General features: G+C 38.4%; 2 protein-coding genes across 2 annotated transcripts in view; one reads left to right on the top strand and one right to left on the bottom strand.

The window, feature by feature from the left end:
- Positions 1–25112, bottom strand: part of LOC140934033 (tetraspanin-17-like) — a 97860-nt gene that overhangs the window by 2619 nt on the left and 70129 nt on the right. The gene's annotated exons all lie outside the window — the stretch shown is intronic.
- On the top strand, positions 8309–10894 carry LOC140935476 (uncharacterized). The gene is made up of 3 exons (XM_073385022.1): positions 8309–8633; positions 9895–10211; positions 10662–10894. The coding sequence occupies exons 1-3, from the start codon at positions 8384–8386 to the stop codon at positions 10833–10835; spliced, it is 741 nt and encodes a 246-aa protein (XP_073241123.1). The 5' UTR covers positions 8309–8383; the 3' UTR covers positions 10836–10894.

Here is a 25112-nt window from a genome sequence, read left to right as displayed (position 1 = left end):
CCTCAGTGACAGGTACTTGAAGCCTCCATTTACAAAACAAAGCTCTAGTTTAGTTACAATATAAGAGGGGAAAGCGTTACAAAAACAAAGTTATGTTTCAGTAAGTTTTACGGTACCGGAAATGCTGTTTGCCATCCGCATCAACCTAAACTCAGAAGGAAAGGTTACGTTTTGTTCCGCGTTTGTCAGAAGTATGTTCCACTTCTTTTGTAAAAGATATGCCCTCTGAATGAAGGTATTTTTAGGAGGTGAATTTCTTGCAGTTGAGTTTATAAGTAGCTGGAAATAACTAAAATCCCTGTTTGTGAACAAAATTAACACTTCACTCATAAAAACTATAATAACATTTTATTTTACGATGCTTTAAGAAGAAAAGTTATTACCAATGGGTATATCATGGGTAACCTTCTGGTACTTATTAGCAAAAGTATGTTGTTAGTTATTACAATCATGAATGCTACACTGATGTTTGGCAGCTTGTTTTTATGCTTTCATTTTTGGTATACTGAGGATGGGATTAAAAATTATTCCAGCAATATACTGTGAAAACAATGCTTCGTATCAAACTCATAATACATTCTCAGTTGTTAAGTGAGGAGGCTTGCTTAATTCAAAGATTGGATTTCTAAGGAAAGCCAGAGCCCATTTGTAAAGTAATCAAGAGTTAACGAGTAGCTTGTAAGGAAAATAAAGAACATGAAAACAACGGGTATAGTTGACCTGCGTAGCCACAGGCGGCCCAAACTCTCGTTACAAGGAAAAAGTGTAACGTGAGTTTCGGCCACCTGTGGCATAGCAGGCGTCGAAAAGAATAGGGGATTGGGAGGAGGGGGAAACGGGATTGGAATTTTCTCCCCCTCCCCGTCCCCCTTCCCCTCCCCCTTCAATTTTTGCGCCTGCCAAGCAACTTACAGGTTGCTTACATGGACTTGAGTTTACCACCTAGGCAGATAAAACAAAACCAGTATTTTGGGCCATGTGACTTGACACCAAAAGTAACTATCGTAAACTTGATCAGTTCTAGTTTATTGACTAAGTCAGGCCTTCTTGGGCATCTGAGAAGTTAAATCATCAACATACATGAGAACTGCATATCTAAATTCAAAAATCCAGAAAAACATAGATCGAATACAAAGGATTGTTCAACACAAGGTGGAAAGAGTAACGCCTTTTTTACTGCATCCTTACAAACAGCTTCGTGTACTATAGCAAACAATAGGCACTGAGCTGCTGACTTGTTCATGATTCTTGCCTTCCTTAGTAGTAGTGATGGCCTTGAAATGAACTGGGTTTGACTCCCAACAAACTTGTGAGTGGCGAAGCGTTTGAAAATAACGGTTGAAATAGATTAATATAAAGGCTGCCATTTTTGTCGCAATGCCAAGCGCTTTAGAACTTCAGTATATAAAACTGTCTTCATTCCAGTAAATGTCTTTTCTTCGCAATTAAGTCAGTGGTACTTATTAAGGGTTCAGTACTCTTGATCCTACCGTCAAAACTGAAAGACAAACAAGTTCAAGCGAAAAATCAGTAAATATTTTTATTAAGAAGACGAAAATCCGGCAACATTTGTTGTGCGAAAAAGTCTTATAAAATTATTAAAAACCTAGCTTAACCCTCTTATCCCTATAAACTTCACGGAACAAAGGGAGAAAACATAACGGTCCATAACCCAGGCTTCTGTAAAATACAAAAAGTACGTAATCGGTTCATATGGTCGTTCAAGATGTGAATGACAAGCTTGGTCTGCAAAACAGTTCTTATTAGCGGCTAAATGTATGGTGTGAAGAATAATCGAAAGCAAGCTTGACAAGCTGGTGCAAAACAGATCGTAAAAAATTATTTAAGAAGCTTGATTGCCAGAGTTTGTTGTTATCTTTCTTGAAGTGAGCACGCCAATGATGTCGCCAACGATCAGCTATGTAAACTACTGGAGAGTGGAATAGGGCTCCGAACATTTCCAGCCTTCCAGCCTTACCTCGCTCGGCTGCGTGAAGTCTCACGAATTTGTCAGCTGATTCCCGAGGTGGTTTACGAAATTTGCCGAAAGGGACACCTGGTTGAGGTGAAGGAGTGCCGCCGCCATACTGGAAAACGAGAAGACCCTGGGAATGAGGTTGACTCAGAGTTCTCTCGGCAGATGTTACATTTTAATTGAAAAAGATAGAAGAGTAATTCGGTCTTATACGTAAACGATACTGATAACTATAGATAGCCACCCACAAGCAAGCTCTCTCAACTACTGTCATTATCATAAAAGTTTATACGCATTCATGTTATACTTTGTAGGTTAGAATTAAACTGATTCAGGTTCGCAATTTCCTTTTACCCCTAGACCTAAATCGTGAATACTTACATAACTTTAGTTAAGGGCTAGAAGGCAAAGAAAACTGAGCATCAACCTACGTAGGTTAAAATATTTAACCTGAATTTAATTTTGACCTATCAGACATACATATTTCTGCGAATTTATCAGGCGTAGTATGATTTTCAGTTCAAACGCGTCGAACTTCACATGCGACGAACCTTTTTGCTAAATGAGCAAAATCTATTATGCTGCTTTAGTTTGATATATTCATTTATGATTGAGACTTTACTATTTTTAGATTTTTAATATATATAATCATACGATCGAACAATTTTTCGTTTACATCACTGCCCCAATATCTTGTACATTAGCTGTGCAATTAACGACACCACATTCTAAGAAATAATATTTTTAAAAAATAAACTTAACAATAAAGAACTACAAAATTACAACGAGTCACTAGTAAGGTGGCTAAAGGGAATGTCAGCATTGACCGAATAAAAACGTAGGTTTAACTCTGATTCTGGCAGGTTTTCATTATTTTCTAAAACGTAAAGCACGTTAATCTATTTCATTCTTTAAACAAATGGATTTTATGTTAACTGATAGACTGCTCACAGCTTCAGGGAGCAAATCTTGACGTGGTTTGTGTAGCGTGTGTAAAGTCAGCTGTTACTGAATTCCATGCGGGCATTGAAAGTCGTGCGTGTTTGCTTACTTTGGAACTTTGAAGGAATCTACTAAGTGAAACACAAACTTATTATTCTCTCTTGCACAACCGTCAGGGTAATGTATTTGTGTTGCTCTCTTAAAGTGCTTTCAGCATAGGAGTGTTTGAAGTAAAGTTTCTGGTAGTTCTGTTGCAGTAGTAATTTGTTGTTGCAAACATATTAAACGGGGTTCCACATAGTTGAACCGTTGAATATATTGAATGTGCTGTGCAAGGTTATGGCGAATCACAGCTGTTTGTTCAATTTTTAGGTTACACCTAATATCACACACTTCTTCAGGTACTTACTTTGTACAAATGTACAGTAAATCATGCCGGTCAGAAAATTCTACAAATCCAATGCGCCATCTTTGTATTGTTTCGCTCTTCTCTCTGAGTGTTGGCGGATCATTCTTTCTTCCTCTGGTGTAAAGCGACGATCAATATAACTTGGTTTCTCTTCACTGCTTTCTCGACATTTACAAAATACCAACGATAAAATCCAGATGAGCACAAACCCACCGAACAAAATAGCTGATACCACTATGGCTGTTGTAGAGTCCACCATATTTTAGTAACGATCTCGTTGCGAGTACGGTCGACCAGTTGACGAAAACCCTCTTTTTTTTAATTTATGCGTCTTACACGACTCTTACAACCTCATTGACTTTCATGAAGTTTATTACAGAACACTCTCAAGATTATCCTAACTTTTAATCTGTTATTTTGGGTTTCTACTCCTGAGAATGACCCTGAAAACATCGTCAGGTTTGTATGTCGTTTATGGAGATGCTATATTTATTTGAATGAGAACTGAAGAAGTCTCAACCTACAGGAAACATTTATCCCATTCAAAAGTGGACAAAGATTACTTAATTCTCGTTGAAATTCAACGGTGCATTACACTCAAATAATTGAATAGTATTTACATAATCCAGTATTGACGAGAAAACAATGTCAACACTGATCCCAAGTTTAGTACAAACAAATTGACACCAAATGGTACAAATAGTTATTCTGGTATATAAAGTTGAATATAGTAGTTTCCTGCAAACTATAGGACTTATAGTTGAAGTTGACCTATAAGCGTTGGTAATGAAATTTAATTCTTTCTTGAACTTTACAAAGTCCCGTGCAAACGGACTCAACATTGTTAGCTGAACAAACGCTGAGCGACAAACGCAGACTGCAGACTTACAGGTAAACGAGGTAAACCTTGTTGCGGAATGCTTTAACAGATTCCCTATCCCTAAAGTTTAAGTCATTTAAACGTCTAGTGTAGGGATAGGGAATCTGTTAGAGCATTTTACTACCATGTTTACCTCGTTTACCTGCTAGTCTGCAGTCTGCGTTTGTCGCACTGTTGGATCCGTTTGCACAGTAGGCTCGATCCGGTCCGGGGGAGGAGCGCGGGCTAACAGCGGCTGGTGATCGAACCTATCTGCACAGCTCTTCCAACATTGTTGGGGCCAAAACTTGGGGCCACACGAATTACACATGGTCTCCAAGTTAAAAGTCTTATGGGCTGTATCCTTCCCACGATGCACTGTAGGCCCCGACATTGGGAGATGTTACATCCGTTTGCACACCACTGCCGACACGGATGCAACAACTCCCAACAATGTTGGCCCAACAACTGTTGTGAGTTGTTGCGTCCGTTTTTTACGTTAATTCGAGCAGTTTATATAAGGAATGGGAGTGGATCAATGGCTTTCAAAAAGTAAAGAAAATCAGTTTATTAGTAACAACAACGCCAAGATTATGGAACTGAATTGCAATTTGGCTCTCAGAGTTACCTAAATGTCTAGTAATATTTCAAAGAAGAAAATATAAGAAAAAATAAGTCACGTGATTTAATATGAGTAGAGGATAGTTATATAAAGCAAAAGTTTACCCTTATAGATCGGTATGAAAGTCATTTACTCTCCACTGAATAAAAAATCAAATGACAAACTTTATATCAAAATGCAACCATAATTGAACGAAAACTCTATTTGTAAACTTGGAGGACGTTGATCCCAAATTAGAAAGTTAAAATCGATTATGCTCTATTTGAAACACTAAATAATCAATTCATACAACGTTAAATCACCACACGCATTTCGCCAATTCTCGATCCTTAGTAGTTTTTGATTACGCAACTTGTCCCGTGAAAACAAGACTGATCAACAAGAACCCGTGGACAATCTATCTGATTGTGCCATTTTAAATCGCGTGACGCAGAGCAATTCTCGTGACCTAATTCTATTCAATTTTATTTATGGCACTTTAACCAATTTTTTCTTCATGCCTCAATGAAACTGCATTGAAATATACAGTGTTGGTTGGAGTTATATGCAAATTTGAACAGGTTTAATAAGCGTGACTCACGGCTGCTTAACAGTTAAATGAGTTGGTCAGACGCTGATGTTTAGTAACTTTCTAGTTGTACGCCATTTAGGCAAAAATGAAATTAAAATGTTTTTATAGTTATGCCACAGATATCTCACAAAAGTATTTGCGTTTTGATTTTTCACACAGACAAAAAGGAAAGTCGAGCTACTTAACGCCCATTCAAGTTCAGTCTAGCTCAATGTTTTGCTTCAACAATGCAATGGTACTGATAGATTGAAAGAAGATATTAAAAAGAAAAGAAAAGAAGAACGCATCATAAAATATAAAATACTCGAATGTATTGAAATACTACAGGAAATGGATCAGACGTTGAGATGACTATGCTGATCACTGTTGATACCCATTCAGTCTAGTGCTGATTGTTTAACGACGATGCCGCCCGTTCAACGTTTTATCTCATACGTAGGAAATTTCCCTTTTCAAGATTTCATTGAGGGCCTACCTCTCAAGTTATCAATCGGTTAAAGTAAACCTTGAAAACTTATCAATAAAACCTACTGGCAACAAACTGGTTGCATTGCCAATCATTTCTTTCCAATTTCCGTGAATTAATACAACAGATCAGCAGCTCAGAATATTGACCTAGACGGAAAAGTAGACAGGTGATATAATAGTTTAAATGTAAAAAGAAGACGTACCTTACTAACTATATCACAGATTCGGAATTAATTCCGCAGCTAATCAAGGTTGCCTTCTTCAATGTAATGAGTTTCCTTCTCCATGTCCTTACAAGGCGTTTTGAAGTAGCACATGCTTCCAATCCAAACTATGACGAACAATCCAAAGAAAACTCCACTAACAGCTATCGCAGCAACTGAGTCCATGGCGGAGAAATGATAGTCTGGTTTGTAATGATGGCTTCCTTCTCCAGTCGTGCTTTCGGCGAACGGGAATGCTAATTATTCAAACACTCACAGCGATTTGTGAAACTGCAAGGGGCAGTCAAGCAGCACACGTGCTAATAAAGGTTGGAGTCAATAAAGATAAAGGACGCTACGCAACTCGGAACGACAGATCTCAGGAATGATCGATCTACTTCTTAAAGGACGGGGATTATGTCACTAGGATGTTACTGTTTTAGTTCATGCTGAGGTCATTACTTAGTGCATTTATCCATACACAAAATGCTCCGTTAGAGGTTGGAAGATCTCAAACAAATTTCATTAGGGAGCACTTTACCAAAATATTTTTTGCATGGATAATTTTTGCAGGTATAGCTTAAAACTTGAAAAAAATTGGCCTAACTTTTTCAAGTTTCAATTCATGTTCATCTTTATGAGAGATATCGTTGCAAAAGACGACAAGAGACAGTTTAAATGCCTAACTAAACAAGACCAATATTTGAATTAAAATGATGCGAAGACAAGTTTTAGCTTTTTAAAAAGATAGCAAATAGCGTGAAATGAAGTAGAACCAGTCGCCTCAAGAACTGACCTTTCGATAATTAGGTAGCGGATTCAGGGGGATTACGTTTACTTAACAATATTTCGACTTAAGAAGACTCAGTACTCTTGCCAAATACAGTCGAACCTCCAATAAGAAACGGCCACCTCTCTACAACCGCCCCTTTTTTTGTCCCGGCGGACAGTCCATACATTGACTCTTTTTTAAACCTCTCTACAATGGCAACGGCCACCATTTAAAGCGTGTCCTCAACTGCCATAATAACCTCTCGACAACGGCTATTTTTTCTAGCGACTGTTGAAAAAGTCAGGAATTGTCACGAAATTTGATCCGTAAGGCGCTGTGATGATTAATCTTTCATTTATATTGTTGCAGTAAACATAAATTGTCCACGATACTTGTTCGTTTGTCACTCTAACTTTTTTTTTCAAAAATTTATTTTAGTCTTTTGGTGTGTATTTTATCTCTCTGTATATTATTTATGAGTGGTACAACATTATGAGATACAGTAAGCAAGAACGTAGCACAAAAAAACATGTACTCTCCTAAAAAGAATTTTTCATACTGACACCCCTACCTCTCCATAGCGGCCACCTCTTGACAAAGGCCACTTTCTTCTGTCCCCGCAGAGTTTCAACTGTACTGTGAAAGCTAAGTAGCCTTGGAACAATCGCACCTTATCGTTCCTCTTTACCCGGCGGCACTAGCCGCTGGCGTGTGCATCAATTCAACAACAAACTCAGTACTGCTTTCTACTGCTTTAGTAATCTTGTTTTGCCAGAGTCTTGCTTTGTTTATCGACTCCTTCCGTTCGACATCTCGTTCGCTGGGTCTCTTAAAGGCGGCTGCTTGAAAGTTAGTCTTTAGTTGTACAAGAAGTAGCCGGTTCTCGCGCTCGTTGAAGGCTTGCGCGCACGAAATGTAGTAAAATTCTCTTGGAGAGTTTACATTGTTTGTAATGGAAGTTGGATAAGAATAACGGAGAGTATTTTTCAAGCTTTTTACAAGCACGTATTTACGTGGTACTTGAATAGCTAAGAAAATTTTTATGAGCTCGGGCCGGGACTACTAGCAAGGAAACATTAATAAATCGGAGAAACTAACCATATGCATGAAATCAGTCATGAATGTAGCCTGAGTATCAGGCCTTCCTAAGGGGCTACGGGAGATGAGAGTTTAGACGGGGGAGGGGGGAGGGGGAGAAGAGAAAGGAAGCTCTCTCCCTTTTTTCGCTTCCATCTTTCCCCTTTTCCCCAGAAACGCCTGATACTCAGGCTATCATGAATGTCAAAATGGGCTCACCTGACACAACGTCAACAAGTTATATTGCTTTATTGTTTTGGTGAATTGGACCCGATACAATAGAGTGACTATTTGTTGATACGAAACTATTGTCAACATTAAAGAGGACTGTCTTTCCTAACAAGAAAAATCTTGTTCTAATTCAAACCATCCAAAACGTGGCAAGAAGTAAACAACATTGTTCCAATTGACTCTTAACCTAAAGAGATCTTAACATTGAGACTTCACGTGAAAAATACAAAGAAAAGCTGGACACTCGTTACCAAATGATGAACACTGGATTTTCTTTTACAGCTTTCTTGGCGATTATTTTCGCTTATCAGAGTATTGTCGGCCCCATCAACGGAAAAAATCTGAGCAGTCAAAATTACACAGGCAAAGGAATCGTCGTCGAGGGGAACAAAAACATTGTCAACTTGGGCCATGACAAAGAGATTAAAACTGCTCTAAGTCAGATACAAAAGAGTTTAGCTTCTTTGGAAGAAAAGATTTCCGCAATGCAGCCGAATCGACGTGGTAAGTAATAATTACTGGCTATATTTTTCTGTGGGTAAGCTATAAGGCGACAAAACAGTCAGGAGTCTAAGTCTAACATGAATGCCAGCGAGGTGACCCTTGAGTGTATTACTGAGTGATTTGTTGTGGACCCGAGTCAGATACAAAAGAGTTTAGCCTCTTTGGAAGAAAAGATTTCCGCAATGCATAAGAATCGATGTGCTAAGTAATTACTGGCGTTTTTTCTCTGCGCTATTAGCCTCCGACAAAACGGTTCGAATTCTAGCAATTATGAATGCCAGCGAAGCTACTATTTAGTGTAATTATTAAGTTACTTGTTGTGGATTGGAGTAACATCTTAGCGCTTGTCCATCAATAACTAGTTTATCGATAGGATTTTCCCATAAATACTTGTGTTTTGAATTTTACACCTATCCTAAGATCAGTTCTTATAGTTCTGATAGCTGTCAATACTCAGCGGTTTTCCCATCCTACTGATGAAATGAAATTCAAGAAGTTTCCCTTAAAGCTTATATTCTTCACAAAACTGACAAAACGCACGTTTTTCCTGTTTTAATAATAATGTGGCATTCATCATCTTATTAAACCACCTTACGGCTAGTAAATGCTGTATAATAGTGAATCATTTTCTTCTGTTTGTTAATTGTCTTCTTCAGTTTTCACTGCGCTGCTGCAATAATTAAAGCTTCACGTTTTAGCTCTTCCTTTGGTGCTCTAACACAGGTTTCAGTTAAGTTGTTTTATCAATACCCGAGCTTTATCCTCTCTTGCCACACCATATTATCTTCTACACCATATGATCGATCTTTTAAGCTGCTTAATTTTATTTTATGAGTTTTTGTTTTCATTATTTTAGACATTTTGTATTTAATACTTAGCTTTAATCGTTTTAGTTCGCTCAAACTAGCGCCAGTGTGCTATATATTGGAAGTGAAGATATCTAAGTCCAGAAAATGCACTAGTTGTTTCTACTTAAATACGGGTTCTAATTTTATCATTTTGAAAATTTAGTTTATCTGTTGGTTTAAAGTAAATTAACTGCACAACAGAATATTTGAGTCTGTTTTAATAGAGGAGCATACGTAGTTTTGAAGTTTTATCATTGTTATTACTTTGTAGGGTATGGTTTTACTTGCAGTTCAATTATTAACACTTTAAACGGTGTAATCTTTGTTGTACCTAGCTTAATTCAGGTTGTGAAATCTAGCTATATTCATTTGCAACATCATTCAAAAAAAGTCTGTTTCCTTTTCTTCTAAAGCTTGCAAATTCGACTTCGAAACGGGCTTGAGTGGTTGGAAAAGGACTGGAACAGCATTTAACAGTCAACCTACCTACGGTGACAATCCAACAGCCCGCAATAGGGGACAACCTGCCAAACAGCAGGGGGACTGGTGGATCGGAGGGTACGAAAACAGGCCATCCAAGGCAGCAACACCCGGAACAATTCAGGGAGATGTTCCCCAAGGAACTCTTGCTTCCCCGTTCTTTAAGATTGTTGGCAAACGGATCTCATTCTTGATTGGAGGAGGCTGTGACATTAAGAAACTTCGTGCTGAGTTGATTGTTGATCACCAGGTAAGACAGCCTGACAGAATTGCTTTCAGTTTTTGGCTTGTTGTGGCACATTTTTTCACTTCAGTTTCGAACTCGGCTGGGTAATATCATAATAGGTGCAACAACTTATCTAGAAATTAACATGATATTTTCCTTTATACTCTACGAATGCCTAACTGTGTTTTGCTGAAGGTGATATAAGAGAAGTATTTCCGAGGTTAATGAATATTTCAGTCAATCGACTACAAAAACGTCATGGCTTCTGTTGAATCCTTCCCATATTTTAGCTAGGTTATGTAGCCCTTTCATTAAGTAGACACTGTCATGTGTATATGAATTCCTAACTTTTCAGATTGTGCAATAGCTATTAATATTGAAATTAAGCATTGCAAAAGACTATCTTAGCTTGTCATCAGTCATTTTGAGGGGTCGCTTGCAAGAAGCTGAATTGCATCTGCCTCTCTTTTCCAGGTTGTCAAAAGTTCTACTGGTTCATGTACTGAAACAATGTCTCGCAAATTCTGGGACGTTCATGCCTTTGTTGGTCGAACAGCACGTGTCAAATTGGTGGACTACAGCAGTGGCGGATGGGGTCACATCAATTTTGATGACCTCGGAGGAGATATCAGCTGTGGGCAAAAATAATCTCGTCTCACTGCTTCGGTTTTACCGGATCTCAGTATCGTACTTAAGGGAGTAGACACGGAAGATATGATAACATAAGGGGGAACTTGTTAATCAAAGTAATCGATTAGATTTAAGGAATACGTAACTGAACATCTAAGGATACCATTAAATGTTTTTCTGTTTCTGGCAGTTGAACTGTAACTGATGTATTCAAGAAATAAAGGTTTTAATTATACCTCAATTGTATGGCGTTTTAAACTTTGTGATGACTTTAGAATAGAATATTATGGTTAAATATCGATCACAGTCGCTTTACACCTATCCCTTCCATGCATGTATCCATTTTTGTTTTTACAGTATCAACAATATTTCCTGATGACTTTTTATCATTTTTCTCAGAGCTCTGAATAAACTTTTACAATAGTTTATCATAATCCTTCAAAAACATTATTTACGAATTTATTGGCTGTAATTTTAACTAAAAATTTTACAGATATTTTATGGAAATGTGTTCATAGGAGAAGAGACGTGACTAACAATTTACTAATCACGGCAAGAGACTTCCTCGGGAGAGTTTCATATTATGCTTACAACAGATGCTCGGTAGTGAATAGGACGAAAGGTTCTTGTACACAGAAGTCTTCCTCTCATGCGCGCAAAGGAAGGAGGGAAGGGGAGAACAGACGACACATCGCTTCGCTTCTCTTTCTTCTCGTTCCCATGGTCGTCTGCGCTCCGTCACTAGTCACTCGCAATTCTCGCCTGAAGATGATGCAGACGCTCCCATGTATGACAGAAACCCTTCTTATGAATATCACTGGGAAAAAAAGACATACAAGCTATATCTGACTGAGTTTTAATCCAATGACAACGACCAAGTCAAATTTGAGCAGCTAATTTACCATAACGTTTCTTTAAATTCCCTTCAATTTCCCTCATTTTTGGCAAAATAGTTTGTACAGTAATTAATGCATTGTAATGCACTGAATTAGATCAAATGTTTTACACTGATTCAGAGCCAACGAGAGTGAATCAGTCCTATTTTTTTGATTTATCAGAATATTAAAGAGCTATAAAAGATAGTTTCCTAACAAGAAAAATCATCTTCTAAGTGGGAGACATTCAAAACTTGGCACTCAGGCAAGTTAAGGAATGGATTGAAAGGTTAAAAAAAAAACCCACAGGGAATGCAAAGATCCTTGTTAATGACGCAGAAGGATCCAAGTAAAGGGTTCCACAAAATTATGATAAAACATATCTCACTAAAACAGTTTTGGAAAATTCATCCCAAGCATCAAGTGACATTCCTTGGACCATGACGTCACAAAGCCTGTTTTCTCAAACGGGGCAAGGTTGTTAAACTTCAGTCTAAAAATACTTGTCATCAAATTGTCATCGAAACTGTCTGGATTGTCAGGTATCCTTGCAAGGTGGATGAAAGCTTTTTGAAGTCTTTTATAAGTCACGTGATCTGCTTCTCTTTATTTCTTAATCCTTGCTCCACTTAGGCATACATGCAGGGCTATTTCATTTCCTTTCCCCCGTTTTAATTTGAGCACTTTGAAAGTTAACGATCATTTGCAAGTCACATGACTAATATTTCAACAATGAATATGTCACAGATTGTTAAGGCCACCGACAAAACTGTTTGCCAAGTTTCATGAGAACTGATCAAAACAATCCGTTTCAAATGCCACTTCGCCAAGTTATGTAAATTATGAGGTGACCTATGCCTTAACATGCCTGAGTTGGCAAGGAAGTAAAAGCGTTTTTCCAATGACTCATAACCTCAAGGGATCCAAACGCACTGAGAAATCTCTTGAGAGACCACTCGTTACCAAATGATTAACTCTGGAATTTCTTTTATCGCTTTCTTGGCGATTTTTTTCGCTTTCAAGTGTGTTGTCGGCGTCAACAACACAAACGCCGGAACAAATCTGATCAGTCAAAATTACACAGGCAAAGGAATCGTCGTCGAGGGGAACGAAATCATTGTCAACTTGTGCCATGACAAAGAAATTAAAACTGCTCTAAGTCAGATACAAAAGAGTTTAGCCGTTTTGGAAGAAAAGATTTCCGCAATTAATGAGTATCCGGATCAACGTGGTAGGTAATAATTACTGGCTATATAATTCTGCTGGTAAACTATAAGGCGAAAAAACAGTCAGTAGCATAAATGCCAGCGAGGTGACCATTTAGTGTATTACTGAGTGAGTGTTGTGGACAAGAGTAAATTCTTTACGTTTGTCTATCAATGAAAGCTTATCTATAAGATTTTTCTATTAAGAATAGACTCGTTTTTAGAGTTTTGCACTGAAAGGCCTTAGGATGAGTTCTTATGTTTGTACAGACTCTATTTCAGACATTCATGTTAAAAATTTTTATGAAATGAAAGAGGCTCCTTAAAAACTTACATTCTCCACAGAAACATATTTCCCTGTATTATTAATATTGTTGCACTGAATCATCTTAACCAGCTAGTAAATGCTTAGCCTGAATTTCAGACGATTACTTCCCGTCGTTTTTATTCCCTCCGTAAGTTGTCTTTAGTTTTGACTGCGCCCCTGTAAATATAGCTAAACCTTTACACACTATCTTCGGGTAGACTATAGATTTTATTCGGTAGGTTTTAACAATTTGTAATTGCATAGTTTTAAAGCTCTTATCCTTGTTGGTAAGTTATTAAGTGAGATCGAAACTAATGAAATAGATGTAGTTTTACCTTTTTGAAAATTTAATTTATTCTGTAGTGAAGTATTACGGTGATTGGCGTTGGCTTAAAGTTAAACTTAACAACAGAATATGGGGGTCCGTTTAACAGAAGAGTCAGTTTCTATATTGATACTATACGCTTAGATCAGTATCGGAGTATGGCTTGAATTACAGTAATAGTATTGTTCACACTTCGAACGGTTTTATTTCTGTTGAGCTTAGCTTATAACCTCAGTAAGTTGGTGAAATATGGTAGGGTTGAAGCACGTTATAAATATCCCTCAGAAATTGTTTTTTCTGTTTTCTTCTTCTAAAGCATGCAAGTTCGACTTCGAAGCTGGCTCCCATCGTTGGAAAAGGACTGGAACAGCATTTAACAATCAACCTACCTACGGTGATACATGTTGCAAAAGACTCCCTTAGCTTGTCATCAGTCAGTTTAAGGGGTCTCTTGCAAGAAGCTGAATTGCATCTGTGCATCTGCTTCTCTTTTTCAGGTTGTCAAAAGTTCTACTGGTTCATGTACTGAAACCATGTCTCGCAAATTGTGGGACGTCCATGCCTTTGTTGGTCGAACAGCACGTGTCAAATTGGTGGACTTCAGCAGTGGCGGATGGGGTCACATCAATTTTTGATGACGTCGGAGGAGATATCAGCTGTGGGCAAAAATAATCTCGTCTCACTGCTTCGGTTTTACCTGATCTCAGTATCTCACTTAGGGAGTAGACAAGAAAAATATAATAAGATAAGATGGAATAGCTAATCAAAGTAATCAAATAGATTTAAGTCAGTGATGAATACGTAACTGAACATCTAACGATACAATTATATGTTTTTCTGTTACTGACAGTTTAACTGTAAACACGTACTCTGGAAATAAAGGTTTTAATTATACTTCAATTGTTTGGAGTCTTGAACTTATGATGACCTCAGAATAGAATATTATGGTGAAATATCGATCACAGTCACCTTTCACTTATCCCTTACATGCATGCATGAATGTATTCCATATTTTTAAATAATATTTCCTGATGACTTTTTACCATTTTTCTCACAGTTCTGAATATATTAATTAAAACTTTTACAATAATTTATCATAATCCTTCAAACGCATTATTTCCGAATTTATTGGCTGTAATATTTAACTAAAAACTATATTTTACGGAAATGTGTTCATAGGAGAAGAGACTTGACTGTCTAATAATTTACTAATTATATTAAGGCGGCTAAACCCGGCAAGAGACTTCCTCGGGAGAGTTTCTTATTATGCTTACAGACGCTCGGTAGTTAATAGGATGACCCTTTCTTGTACCAAGGAGTCTTTCTCTCATTTGCGCAAAGGAAGGAGGGAAGGAGAAAACAGACGAGACATCGCTTCGCCTCCTTTTTCCTTCCCATGGTCCTTTGTGTTTCGTCACCAGTCACTCGCAATTCTCGCCTGAGGATGAGACAGATGACCCATATATAACAGTAACAGTTCTTATGGATATCATAGGGAAACCAAGATATACAAGCTATATCTGACTGAGTTTTAATCCAATGACAAGGACCAAGTCAAATTTGAGCAGCTAATTTAGCATAACGTTTCTTTAAATTCCCTTCAATTTCTCTCATTTTTGGCAAAATAGTTTGTACAGTAATTAATGCATTGTAATCACTGAATTGGATCAAGCGCTTTATACTGATTCACAGCCAACGAGAGTCCATCAGTCCTGCTCTTTGGATTCAGAATACTGGAAATCGTAACTGTAATATTAATTGCGATTTTCCTGGAGTTTTTAGCTGAAACTCAATCACTCCGAGTTCTGTGTACCAACAGAATCCACAACAGAAAACAATACATCTAGCCATGGGCTATAGCGAACAGGGGCTCGACTAAATAAAGGTTAAATTTTTGTTTAATACAGCATTGAATTACTCGCATTAAAGTACAATAGTAGAACTGACCAGAAACGAGAGCCGAGGAAGACTACTTCAATATGAGTGATTCAACTTCAAACACAAAAATTTAACCGTTATGATTTAGGGACTTAACAGAAATTAGCACGGGGGGAGGGGGGGGTGGAAACAGAGGGAGGGTCACAACTTTTTGAGACTGCAGAAAAGGGAGGGGTCATGAAAAATGGGCCGTGAAAAGGGGGAGGGTCATGCAAATATGTGTCCGCGATCATGTAGAGGTTCACTCACAGAAGAAAAAAGAAGTTCTTTATTTTGTAAAAAAAACCTGGGAGAAATAGGAGAGTCGAGTGATCAGCTGTCAGAATCAGAGTCGGACTCTTAATGCTGTCATCTAAAATGTATGTATATGGCATTACAAAGAACAGATTAGAAATATATTTTGAGCTTTCATAATACTGACTCACCCTAGTGTATTGCAAGAACTAGATTTTATCATTTATACAAGAGGGGGAGAGTCATGATATAGGCCAAGGTCAAGGAGAGGGTTAGCAAATTTCACTCCCATTGCAGGGATGGGTCACCTCATTTTCGAACCCAAATTTAAAATTCCCATCCCCCCTCCCCCCTGCTAATTTCTGACAAGTCCCTTAGTCGAAACCCATGTTTCCTATAGCCCATCATTTGACCGAACGCTTTTTCTTTCTTCCTCTTTCTTTTTCTTTTTCTCAATACACCCTCTTTTTTGTTTATTTCTGACTGGTTCCCATTAATAACGACGTGTTTAAACGGTTGAAATAGATTATATAAAGGCTGCCATTTTTGTTGCAATGCCAAGCGCTTTAGAACTTCAGTATATAAAACTGTCTTCATTCCAGTAAATGTCTTTTCTTCGCAATTAAGTCAGTGGTACTTATTAAGGGTTCAGTACTCTTGATCCTACCGTCAAAACTGAAAGACAAACAAATTCAAACGAAAAATCAGTGAATATTTTTATTGAGAAGACGAAAATCCGGCAACATTTGTTGTGCGAAAAAGTCTTATAAAATTATTAAAAACCTAGCTTAACCCTCTTATCCCTATAAACTTCACGGAACAAAGGGAGAAAACATAACGGTCCATAACCCAGGCTTCTGCAAAATACAGAAAGTACGTAATCGGTTCATATGGTCGTTCAAGATGTGAATGACAAGCTTAGTCTGCGAAGCAGTCCTTATTCAGTGGCAAAATGTATGGTGTGAAGAACTCATGGAAAGCAAGCTTGACAAGCTGGTGCAAAACAGATCGTAAAAAATTATTTAAGAAGCTTGATTGTCAGAGTTTGTTGTTATCTTTCTTGAGGTGAGCACGTCAATGATGTCGCCAACGATCAGCTATGTAAACTACTGGAGAGTGGAATAGGGTTCCGAACATTTCCAGCCTTCCAGCCTTACCTCGCTCGGCTACGTGAAGTCTCACGAATTTGTCAGCTGATTCCCGAGGTGGTTTACGAAATTTGTTAAAAGGGACGCCTGGTTGAGGTGAAGGAGTGCCGCCGCCATACTGGAAAACGAGAAGACCCTGGGAATGAGGTTGACTCAGAGTTCTCTAGGCGGATGTTACATTTTAATTGAAAAAGATAGAAGAGTAATTTGGTCTTATACGTACACGATACAGATAACTATAGATAGCCACCCACAAGTACCCACCATATTTTAGTAACGATTTCGTAGCGAGTACGGTCGACCAGTTCAAGAAAACCCTCTTTTTTTATAATTTTTGCGTCTTACACGACTCTTACAACCTCATTGACTTTCATGAAGTTTATTACAGAACACTCTCAAGATTATCCTAACTTTTAATCTGTTATTTAGGTTTACTCCTGAAAATGACCCTGAAAAGATCGTCAGGTTTGTATGTCGTTAATGGAGATGCTATATTTATTTGAATGAGAACTGAAGAAGTCTCAACCTACAGGAAACATTTATCCCATTCAAAAGTGGACAAAGATTACTTAATTCTCGTTAAAATTCAACGGTGCATGACACTCAAATAATTGAATAGTATTTACATAATCCAGTATTGACGAGAAAACAATGTCAACACTGTTCCCAAGATTAGTACAAACAAATTGACACCAAATGGTCCAGATAGTTATTCTGGTGTATAAAGTTGAAAATAGTAGTTTCCTGCAAACTATAGGACTTATAGTTGAAGTTGTCCTATAAGCGTTGGTAATGAAATTTAATTATTTCTTGAACTTTACAACTTGGTCCCGTGCAAACGGACTCAACAATGTTAGCCGAACAAGCGTTGAGCGACAAACGCAGACTGCAGACTTACAGGTAAACGAGCAAAACCTTGTTGTGGAATGCTTTAACAGATTCCCTATCCCTAAAGTTTAAGTCATTTAAACGTCTAGTGTAGGGATAGGGAATCTGTTAGAGCATTTTACGACAATGTTTACCTCGTTTACCTGCTAATCTGCAGTCTGCGTTTGTCGCACTGTTGGATCCGTTTTCACAGTAGGCTCGATACGGTCCGGGGGAGGAGCGCGGGCTAACAGCGGCTGGTGATCGAACCTATCTGCACAGCTCTTCCAACATTGTTGGGGCCAAAACTTGGGGCCACACGAATTACACATGGTCTCCAAGTTAAAAGTCTTATGGGCTGTATCCTTCCCACGATGCACTGTAGGCCCCGACATTGGGAGATGTTGCATCCGTTTGCACACCACTGCCGACACGGATGCAACAACTCCCAACAATGTTGGCCCAACAACTGTTGTGAGTTGTTGCATCCGTTTTTACGTTAATTCGAGCAGTTTATATAAGGAATCGGAGTGGATCAATGGCTTTCAAAAAGTAAAGAAAATCAGTTTATTAGTAACAACAGCGCCAAGATTATGGAACTGAATTGCAATTTGGCTCTCAGAGTTACCTGAATGTCTAGTAATATTTCAAAGAAGAAAATATAAGAAAAAATAAGTCACGTGATTTAATATGAGTAGAGGATAGTTATATAAAGCAAAAGTTTACCCTTATAGATCGGTATGAAAGTCATTTACTCTCCACTGAATAAAAAATCAAATGACAAACTTTATATCAAAATGCAACCATAATTGAACGAAAACTCTATTTGTAAACTTGGAGGACGTTGATCCCAAATTAGAAAGTTAAAATCGATTATGCTCTATTTGAAACACTAAATAATCAATTCATACAACGTTAAATCACCACACGCATTTCGCCAATTCTCGATACTTAGTAGTTTTTGATTACGCAACTTGTCCCGTGAAAACAAGACTGATCGACAAGAACCCGTGGACAATCTATTCGATTGTGCCATTTTAAATCGCGTGACGCAGAGCAATTCTCGTGACCTAATTATATTCAATTTTATTTATGGCACTTTAACCAATTTTTTTTTCATGCCTCAATGAAACTACATTGAAATATACAGTGTTGGTTGGAGTTATATGCAAATTTGAACAGGTTTAATAAGCGTGACTCACGGCTGCTTAACAGTTAAACAGACGCAGATGTTTAGTAACTTTCTAGTTGTACGCCATTTAGGCGAAAATGAAATTAAAATGTTTTCAGGGGCACCCAACGAGAATACAGTTCAAAACCACTTAAACATAGCATTGTTAAACGTATTTGAGTATTTAAACGGTAGATAAAGGCATATTTTTATCCTGTAAAAATTTTTCATCTGTTCGGATTTTCTAGCTGAAAGTCTAGTGATCCAAAAACTATAGGGATCAAAACTTGCCTTTTCGAAAATTTCAGCCAGAAAAAAGGCTCCCGAAAATTCTAGGTGACCTTTTTAGGGTAAAAATCCGTTAAAAATAGGCAATTATACCACTTTTTAGATGTTCGAAAATCCTAGGAGAGGCAGGCAAGCAAGAAATTTTACAACAAATGTTCCGAAAATTCTAGTTCTCAAATCGTCTTCCGAACAGATATTCTTCCGAAAATTGTCGTTGGGTGCCCCTGTGTTTTTATAGTTATGCCACAGATATCCCACAAAAGTATTTGCGTCTTGATTTTTCACACAAACAAAGGGGAAAGTCGAGTTACTAATAACGCTCATTCAAGTTCAGTTTAGCTCAATATTTTGTTTGAACAATGATACATGGACTGAAAGAAGATATTATCAAAAATATAAGAAAAGAAGAACGTATCATAAAATATAAAATACTCAAATCTGTTGAAATACTACAGGAAATGGATCAGACGTTGAGATGACTATGCTGATCTCTGTTGATACCTGTTTCTAGTGCCGATTGTTCAACCACGGTGTCGCCTGTGCAACGTTTTACCTCATACGTAGGAAATTTCCCTTTTCAAGATTTCATTGAGGGCCTACCTATTTATCAATCCGTTAAAGTAGACCTTGAAAAGTCAGTTATCAAACCTACTGGCAACAAACTTGTTGCATTTGTCAATCATTTTTTTTTTTTTTGGAATTTCCGTGAATTAATGCAACAGATCAGCAGCTCAGAATATTGACCTAGACGGAAAGTGGAGAGGTTGGATAATGGTTTAATGCCTTTTCCATGGAACTTCCGCCGGCAAACGACCGAGGCAAACGATCGAGTCATAAAAACGACTCGAAGCAATGGGAACCAGGCTACTGACAATAAAAAACAATGTAAACGCATTTCATGGCAATGAAAGAACATATGCGATACAAAGCCGACACAACTCCTCCGCGAAGTAGGACGCAAAACATTAGCTTATGTTTTCTTATCTCGATTTCCGCTGTTATTTTAAAAAGGTAATGCTCAAACTCACATCCATTTCCCCCCGTAATCTTGGAGAGCCCTTAAGAAGAAGAAGAAGAAGTACCTTTATTTACCATACATTTCACCAGTCCGTATTTTATAGTCCGTATTTTATACCCAGTCCGCAGTTTGTAGTCCGCAGTCCCTGTTTTATACTGACCGCCATAAATTCATTCATACACATAACCTACTACAGTACTACAAGGTAGGAGATCAAGCCAGCGTCGAAGTTGAAGGAGTCGAAGAGCAAATGCTCATCTTCTTGTCAAGTTTAACGCCTGGACGGGTCAAAGGCCTTCGAATCGTACTAATTTGAAAGATTCCTGCCTGTCTTAAATTTGGTAAGACCTCTATCCTAACCGTGCTGTAGCGCACGATGCACGCTCGCAGTGAGGAATTTGATGCTACCGAACTTCGGCGAGCGTGTGCTTCTTTGGAAACGATAGATCTCCGCGCTCTCGAGTTCGGACCCGATTAATTACGAAGTGCGTCTACTACGAGTGAGTGAGTGACTCATTTGCATATCTCAGTCCCTGCAATAACTCGTGGTACGCTCGCGCGTACCCACGAGTTAAAAAGAGAGCAAATAGCGTTACATAAAGCACAACCAGTCAGGCTAAGAAACCCCAGTTTCGATAATTTCATAGCAGCTCAGTCGAGTATTACAATATTTAGTCTTGCGAAGATTGTAATCCTGTCAACTGCTGTGAAGGAAACTTTCGAATACAGTCGCCTCTAATCGCTTCTCCTTAGTGGGAAGTTTTAGTTATCACCCACTGGCGTGTGCATCTGACTTCACCATCAACCGTGAAACTCAGTTGCTTAGCTTGGTCACACGAAATGAAAGCCATACTGCAGTCCCCCATGCAATTGCAGCCGAAACATTTCCTCATTTCTCCGTTTAACATCTCGGTTGCTGTCTCTGGAGGTTGAGGCCAGTCTTCGATCAGAAGTCAGTCAGAAGCAGCGTTCTTTCCCCCGTTTGAAAAGGCTCGTTGAGGCCTACGCGAAATATGAATTATCGTTTAAACAGTTATTTGGATGGGAACTGATGACTTCTCAATACCGAACCAGTGCGTTGACAAGCCCTTCTTCAAAACGTTAATCTTCGTTCTGTAATTAAAAAAATGCCTGAGAATGCCTAGGTCATTTTACTCACCGCTATCTTTTTACCAAATATGTTGTGGGGAAAACCCTAAAAGAGCATATCAGAGCGTCTAGATTTAGAATTTTCAGGAGGGGGAAGTAGCCTTGATTATTTTAACAGAGAGGAGAAGTGTGACTTCACGTTACCATGGAAGCAAAATTTCTGGATCACAACAATAGAGAGCTAAAAGGGAACTTATTAGGGGCGACGGCAACTTCAACCGGACGTGACGTCATGGTTTGTGCAATATTGCCGCGGCATGCTCTTGCTCACCACATTGCCGTCGTGCTCCCCTCGGCGACGTGAAACTGGTCTGTTTGGCGTTGCGGCGAGAACGTGAGTATTAACTTTCATTTCAATCAGGTTTGTTGCGTTTAGCAACCAGAATTTGCAGATTATCGTTCTTAAATGGTCCTTGTTTTCTTTGAGTCACATTTCAAGCTCGATCTCCAAGCTCTGTTATCTAAACTTACATCTTTATAATGTTTCTATGTTTCATGTCACAGAGTCAAGATCCAGTCTGATTCAATATGGCAAACAGCAAACCGTAAGTGAGCTCTACATGGACAAAATTGTCCCAAGAGCCAAATGAAAGTGTCCAGATCAAAAGTATGAACTCCGATATTTTAATTGTGTGTTTTTAGCTCACTTTTTTCGTTAGAGTACCGTATAAATGAAACGTATGTATTGGAAATTGTTTAAAATAGAAGGTAATACCACGTACTAACGTGGGAATACTGAAATAGAGTTGTTGTTGTTGTTGCTGTTGTTGTTGTTGTTGTTGCATGCAAGCAAATAAGCATTAATTCCCTTAATTCTTTATGCGCAGCCATATTTTCCTCTTCGGTAGTCTTCCAAGGCGCCGTCCTCCTGAGTTCACTGCAATCTTAATGTTCGAATTTTGGAGGGAAGCGACAGATTTTTTAAGTAAAAAGAACTCGGATCCTTAAATCGATCGTGTTCTAGCTAGCCAATGGCAGTTTTCATATTCTGTGTTAGTTTGGATGATTCAGTGGATTATTCTCTCCGCTCCCTCATGGCTTACAGGCGGCGCGCCCAAGTTTAAGAGGTGAAGAGAGATTTATTTAAATTGAAACACTCGTAGCTTGAGTCGATCATGTTTTACTAGCTAGCCAATTGCAGTTTTTATACGCTGTGTTAGTTCGGATAATTCAGCAATTTTTTCTCTCCTCTCCCTCTTAGCTTACAGGCGGGGCGCCCAAGTTTAAGAGGTGAAGAGAGATTTTTTTCAAGGGTCAAAAACTCGTAGCCTGAATAGACCATGTTTTACTAGCTAGCCAATTGCAGTTTTCATACGCTGTGTTAGTTTGGTAATTCAGTAGGTTATTCTCTCCTCTCCCTCTTAGCTTACAGGCGGGGCGCCCAAGTTTAAGAGGTGAAGAGAGATTTTTTTCAAGGGTCAAAAACTCGTAGCCTGAATAGACCATGTTTTACTAGCTAGCCAATTGCAGTTTTCATACGCTGTGTTAGTTTGGTAATTCAGTAGGTTATTCTCTCCTCTCCCTCTTAGCTTACAGGCGGCGCGCCCAAGTTTAAGAGGTGAAGAGAGATTTTTTTCAAGGGTAAAAAAACTCGTAGCTTGAATCGATCATGTTTTACTATCTAGCCAATTGCAGTTTTCATACGCTGTGTTAGTTTGGTTATTCTCTCCTCTCCCTCTTGGCTTCCAGGCGGCAAGCCCAAGTTTAAGAGGTGAAGAGAGATTTTTTTAAATTGAAACACTCGTAGCTTGAGTCGATCATATTTTACTAGCTAGTCAATTGCAGTTTTTCATACGCTGTGTTAGTTCGGATAATTCAGTAGGTTATTCTCTCCTCTCCCTCTGAGCTTACAGGCGGCGCGCCCAAGTTTAAGAGGTGAAGAGAGATTTTTTTCAAGGGTAAAAAACTATATTTTGGTGTTCCACTCTTTCTTTTAGCAGTGGAACACCAAAATAGCGCTAACTCGCCGAAAACGCTTCAAAACGGCCTGAGATGCGAGCAAACAACAAAGAATACAACAAAGCAATGAGGTAAGTTGATTTTATTAAAAAAAAATACAGTTCTTCTCTCTTTTAAGAAAAGCCGTTTGCATCACATACAAACCTTTGTAAATAACCGTTTGTAACACAACACCGCTCGCAAGCAAGAGTCACGTCCGCGTTCATGAAATGAACTTGGGCCGCCTGTGACGTGAATAGCAACTACTTTGAGTCCCCTTAAGATAAACTGGATTAAGTGTCGAAGATGAAAGATTGCTCAACAAGACGCTACGGAGCGTACACTTCGGCGTCGTGGTTGAGGAACTGATTAATTGTAAATGCGGAGGAATAGTAAGATATCAAATATGGTAAGAGTAAGGTGTTAATTTGTGAAATTATGGGATTTGTCAGGATATTCTGAAAAGAGCAACATCCAAGAGGCCTACTTGCCAAAAACTAGCATTTCGGGACAAATTGTCTCCGATATATTAGCCCAGTTATGTTCTGATGACTCCATACAAATCCTTCTAAAAAAACCATTCTCTATTTTTCTTAGTCACATCAGGCTTCAAAAACAGCATAGCAGTCTCACGTACTGATTAAAGATATGTAAGGCATGGGTAAGGAGTCAATTACGTTGGAATTAGCTAAAACTCAAAGTCACGAGTTCGAACGTTTTGAGGATAATTATTCACTGACTATCAGCACGCAGGGATGTCGGATTAACACAAGGAAGTTTAACACCAAAAGAACATAGCCTTTACAGAGCTTTAAAACACAGCATCCGCCAACACAAACTTGACTTGAACTTTGAGTAAAACTAAACAGCCTCTACAAATAATAACAACCTCTCACTTGAACTTCAGATATCTTGCGGCTTCCTCGAACTTGTAAACACAGAACCTGAAAATCGACCTTCGTCACACTTGACTAAACACAGCAGTCCAGCTCGTGGGAAAAAACTTAGTTCGTCGAAAGAACTCGCTTGGAACTTGTATACCGTTTGACATAAGGTTCTAGAAAATACCAAACAGGCGAATAGTAGTAGCTTTTCGACATATTTTATGATTTCAGTAACTGATGCAAATCTGCTGACTCATGTAAACATGTAAACATGTAAACAATGTAAACAATGTAAACATGCCCTAATTAATTATTCATGACACTGGACGAAAAAACGGATTTACCTCTATAGCAAATTTGGAGCAAATCATCTGCAAATGCCACATTTGCTTAATTTTGCTCAATTTTGCCTCATGTCGTAGGACCAACTTTGCCATAATTTTGCATTAGTGGCAAAGGTGGTAAATGCCGAATTTGCCTCAAATTTGCCCCGTGTGTAAAAACAAGGATAACCTTTATTTTATCAAGGCATTTACAGGGGTGTCAAACTTGATAGCAAAACTGACATTTGTCAGGTTTTTGCCCAAATGGGCAAAAGCGATCGAAGATGAATTTTTGAACGCTTTTGCTCTCTATAGCAAACTCGGTCAAAGTAGTAATTTCCCACATTTTTGCTCAATGTAGCAAAAGTGACCAAAACTCAATTTTCAACAGTTTTGCCTAGGATAGTAAAACTGAGCAAAATTTAACCTTATTTTTGTTTCGCCCAGTGTAGTAAATGAGGACAAATTATCACTTCTTCCGTATCTTTGCTCAGTGTGGCAAATATGATCAAAATAGTCGTTTGCCACTGTTTTGCTCAGGGTAGCAAATTTGGCCAAATACCACTTTATTCTCAATTTTGCTCAGGATGGCAGATATGATCAAAACAGTAGTTTCCCATACTTT

The sequence above is a fragment of the Porites lutea genome, chromosome 4 (genome assembly GCF_958299795.1).
Source record: "Porites lutea chromosome 4, jaPorLute2.1, whole genome shotgun sequence".
NCBI lineage: Eukaryota > Metazoa > Cnidaria > Anthozoa > Scleractinia > Poritidae > Porites > Porites lutea.
Note: the sequence above shows the minus strand (reverse complement) of the source record. Positions and strands in the feature narration are given on the sequence as shown.

Bases quoted from the DNA above. Each gene is read 5' to 3' on its own strand.
- LOC140935476 (XM_073385022.1), top strand. From the start codon at position 8,384: ATGATGAACACTGGATTTTCTTTTACAGCTTTCTTGGCGATTATTTTC. The intron at 8,634-9,894 runs GTAAGTAATAAT...TTTCTTCTAAAG, and splicing joins AATGCAGCCGAATCGACGTG to CTTGCAAATTCGACTTCGAA. The intron at 10,212-10,661 runs GTAAGACAGCCT...TCTCTTTTCCAG, and splicing joins AGTTGATTGTTGATCACCAG to GTTGTCAAAAGTTCTACTGG.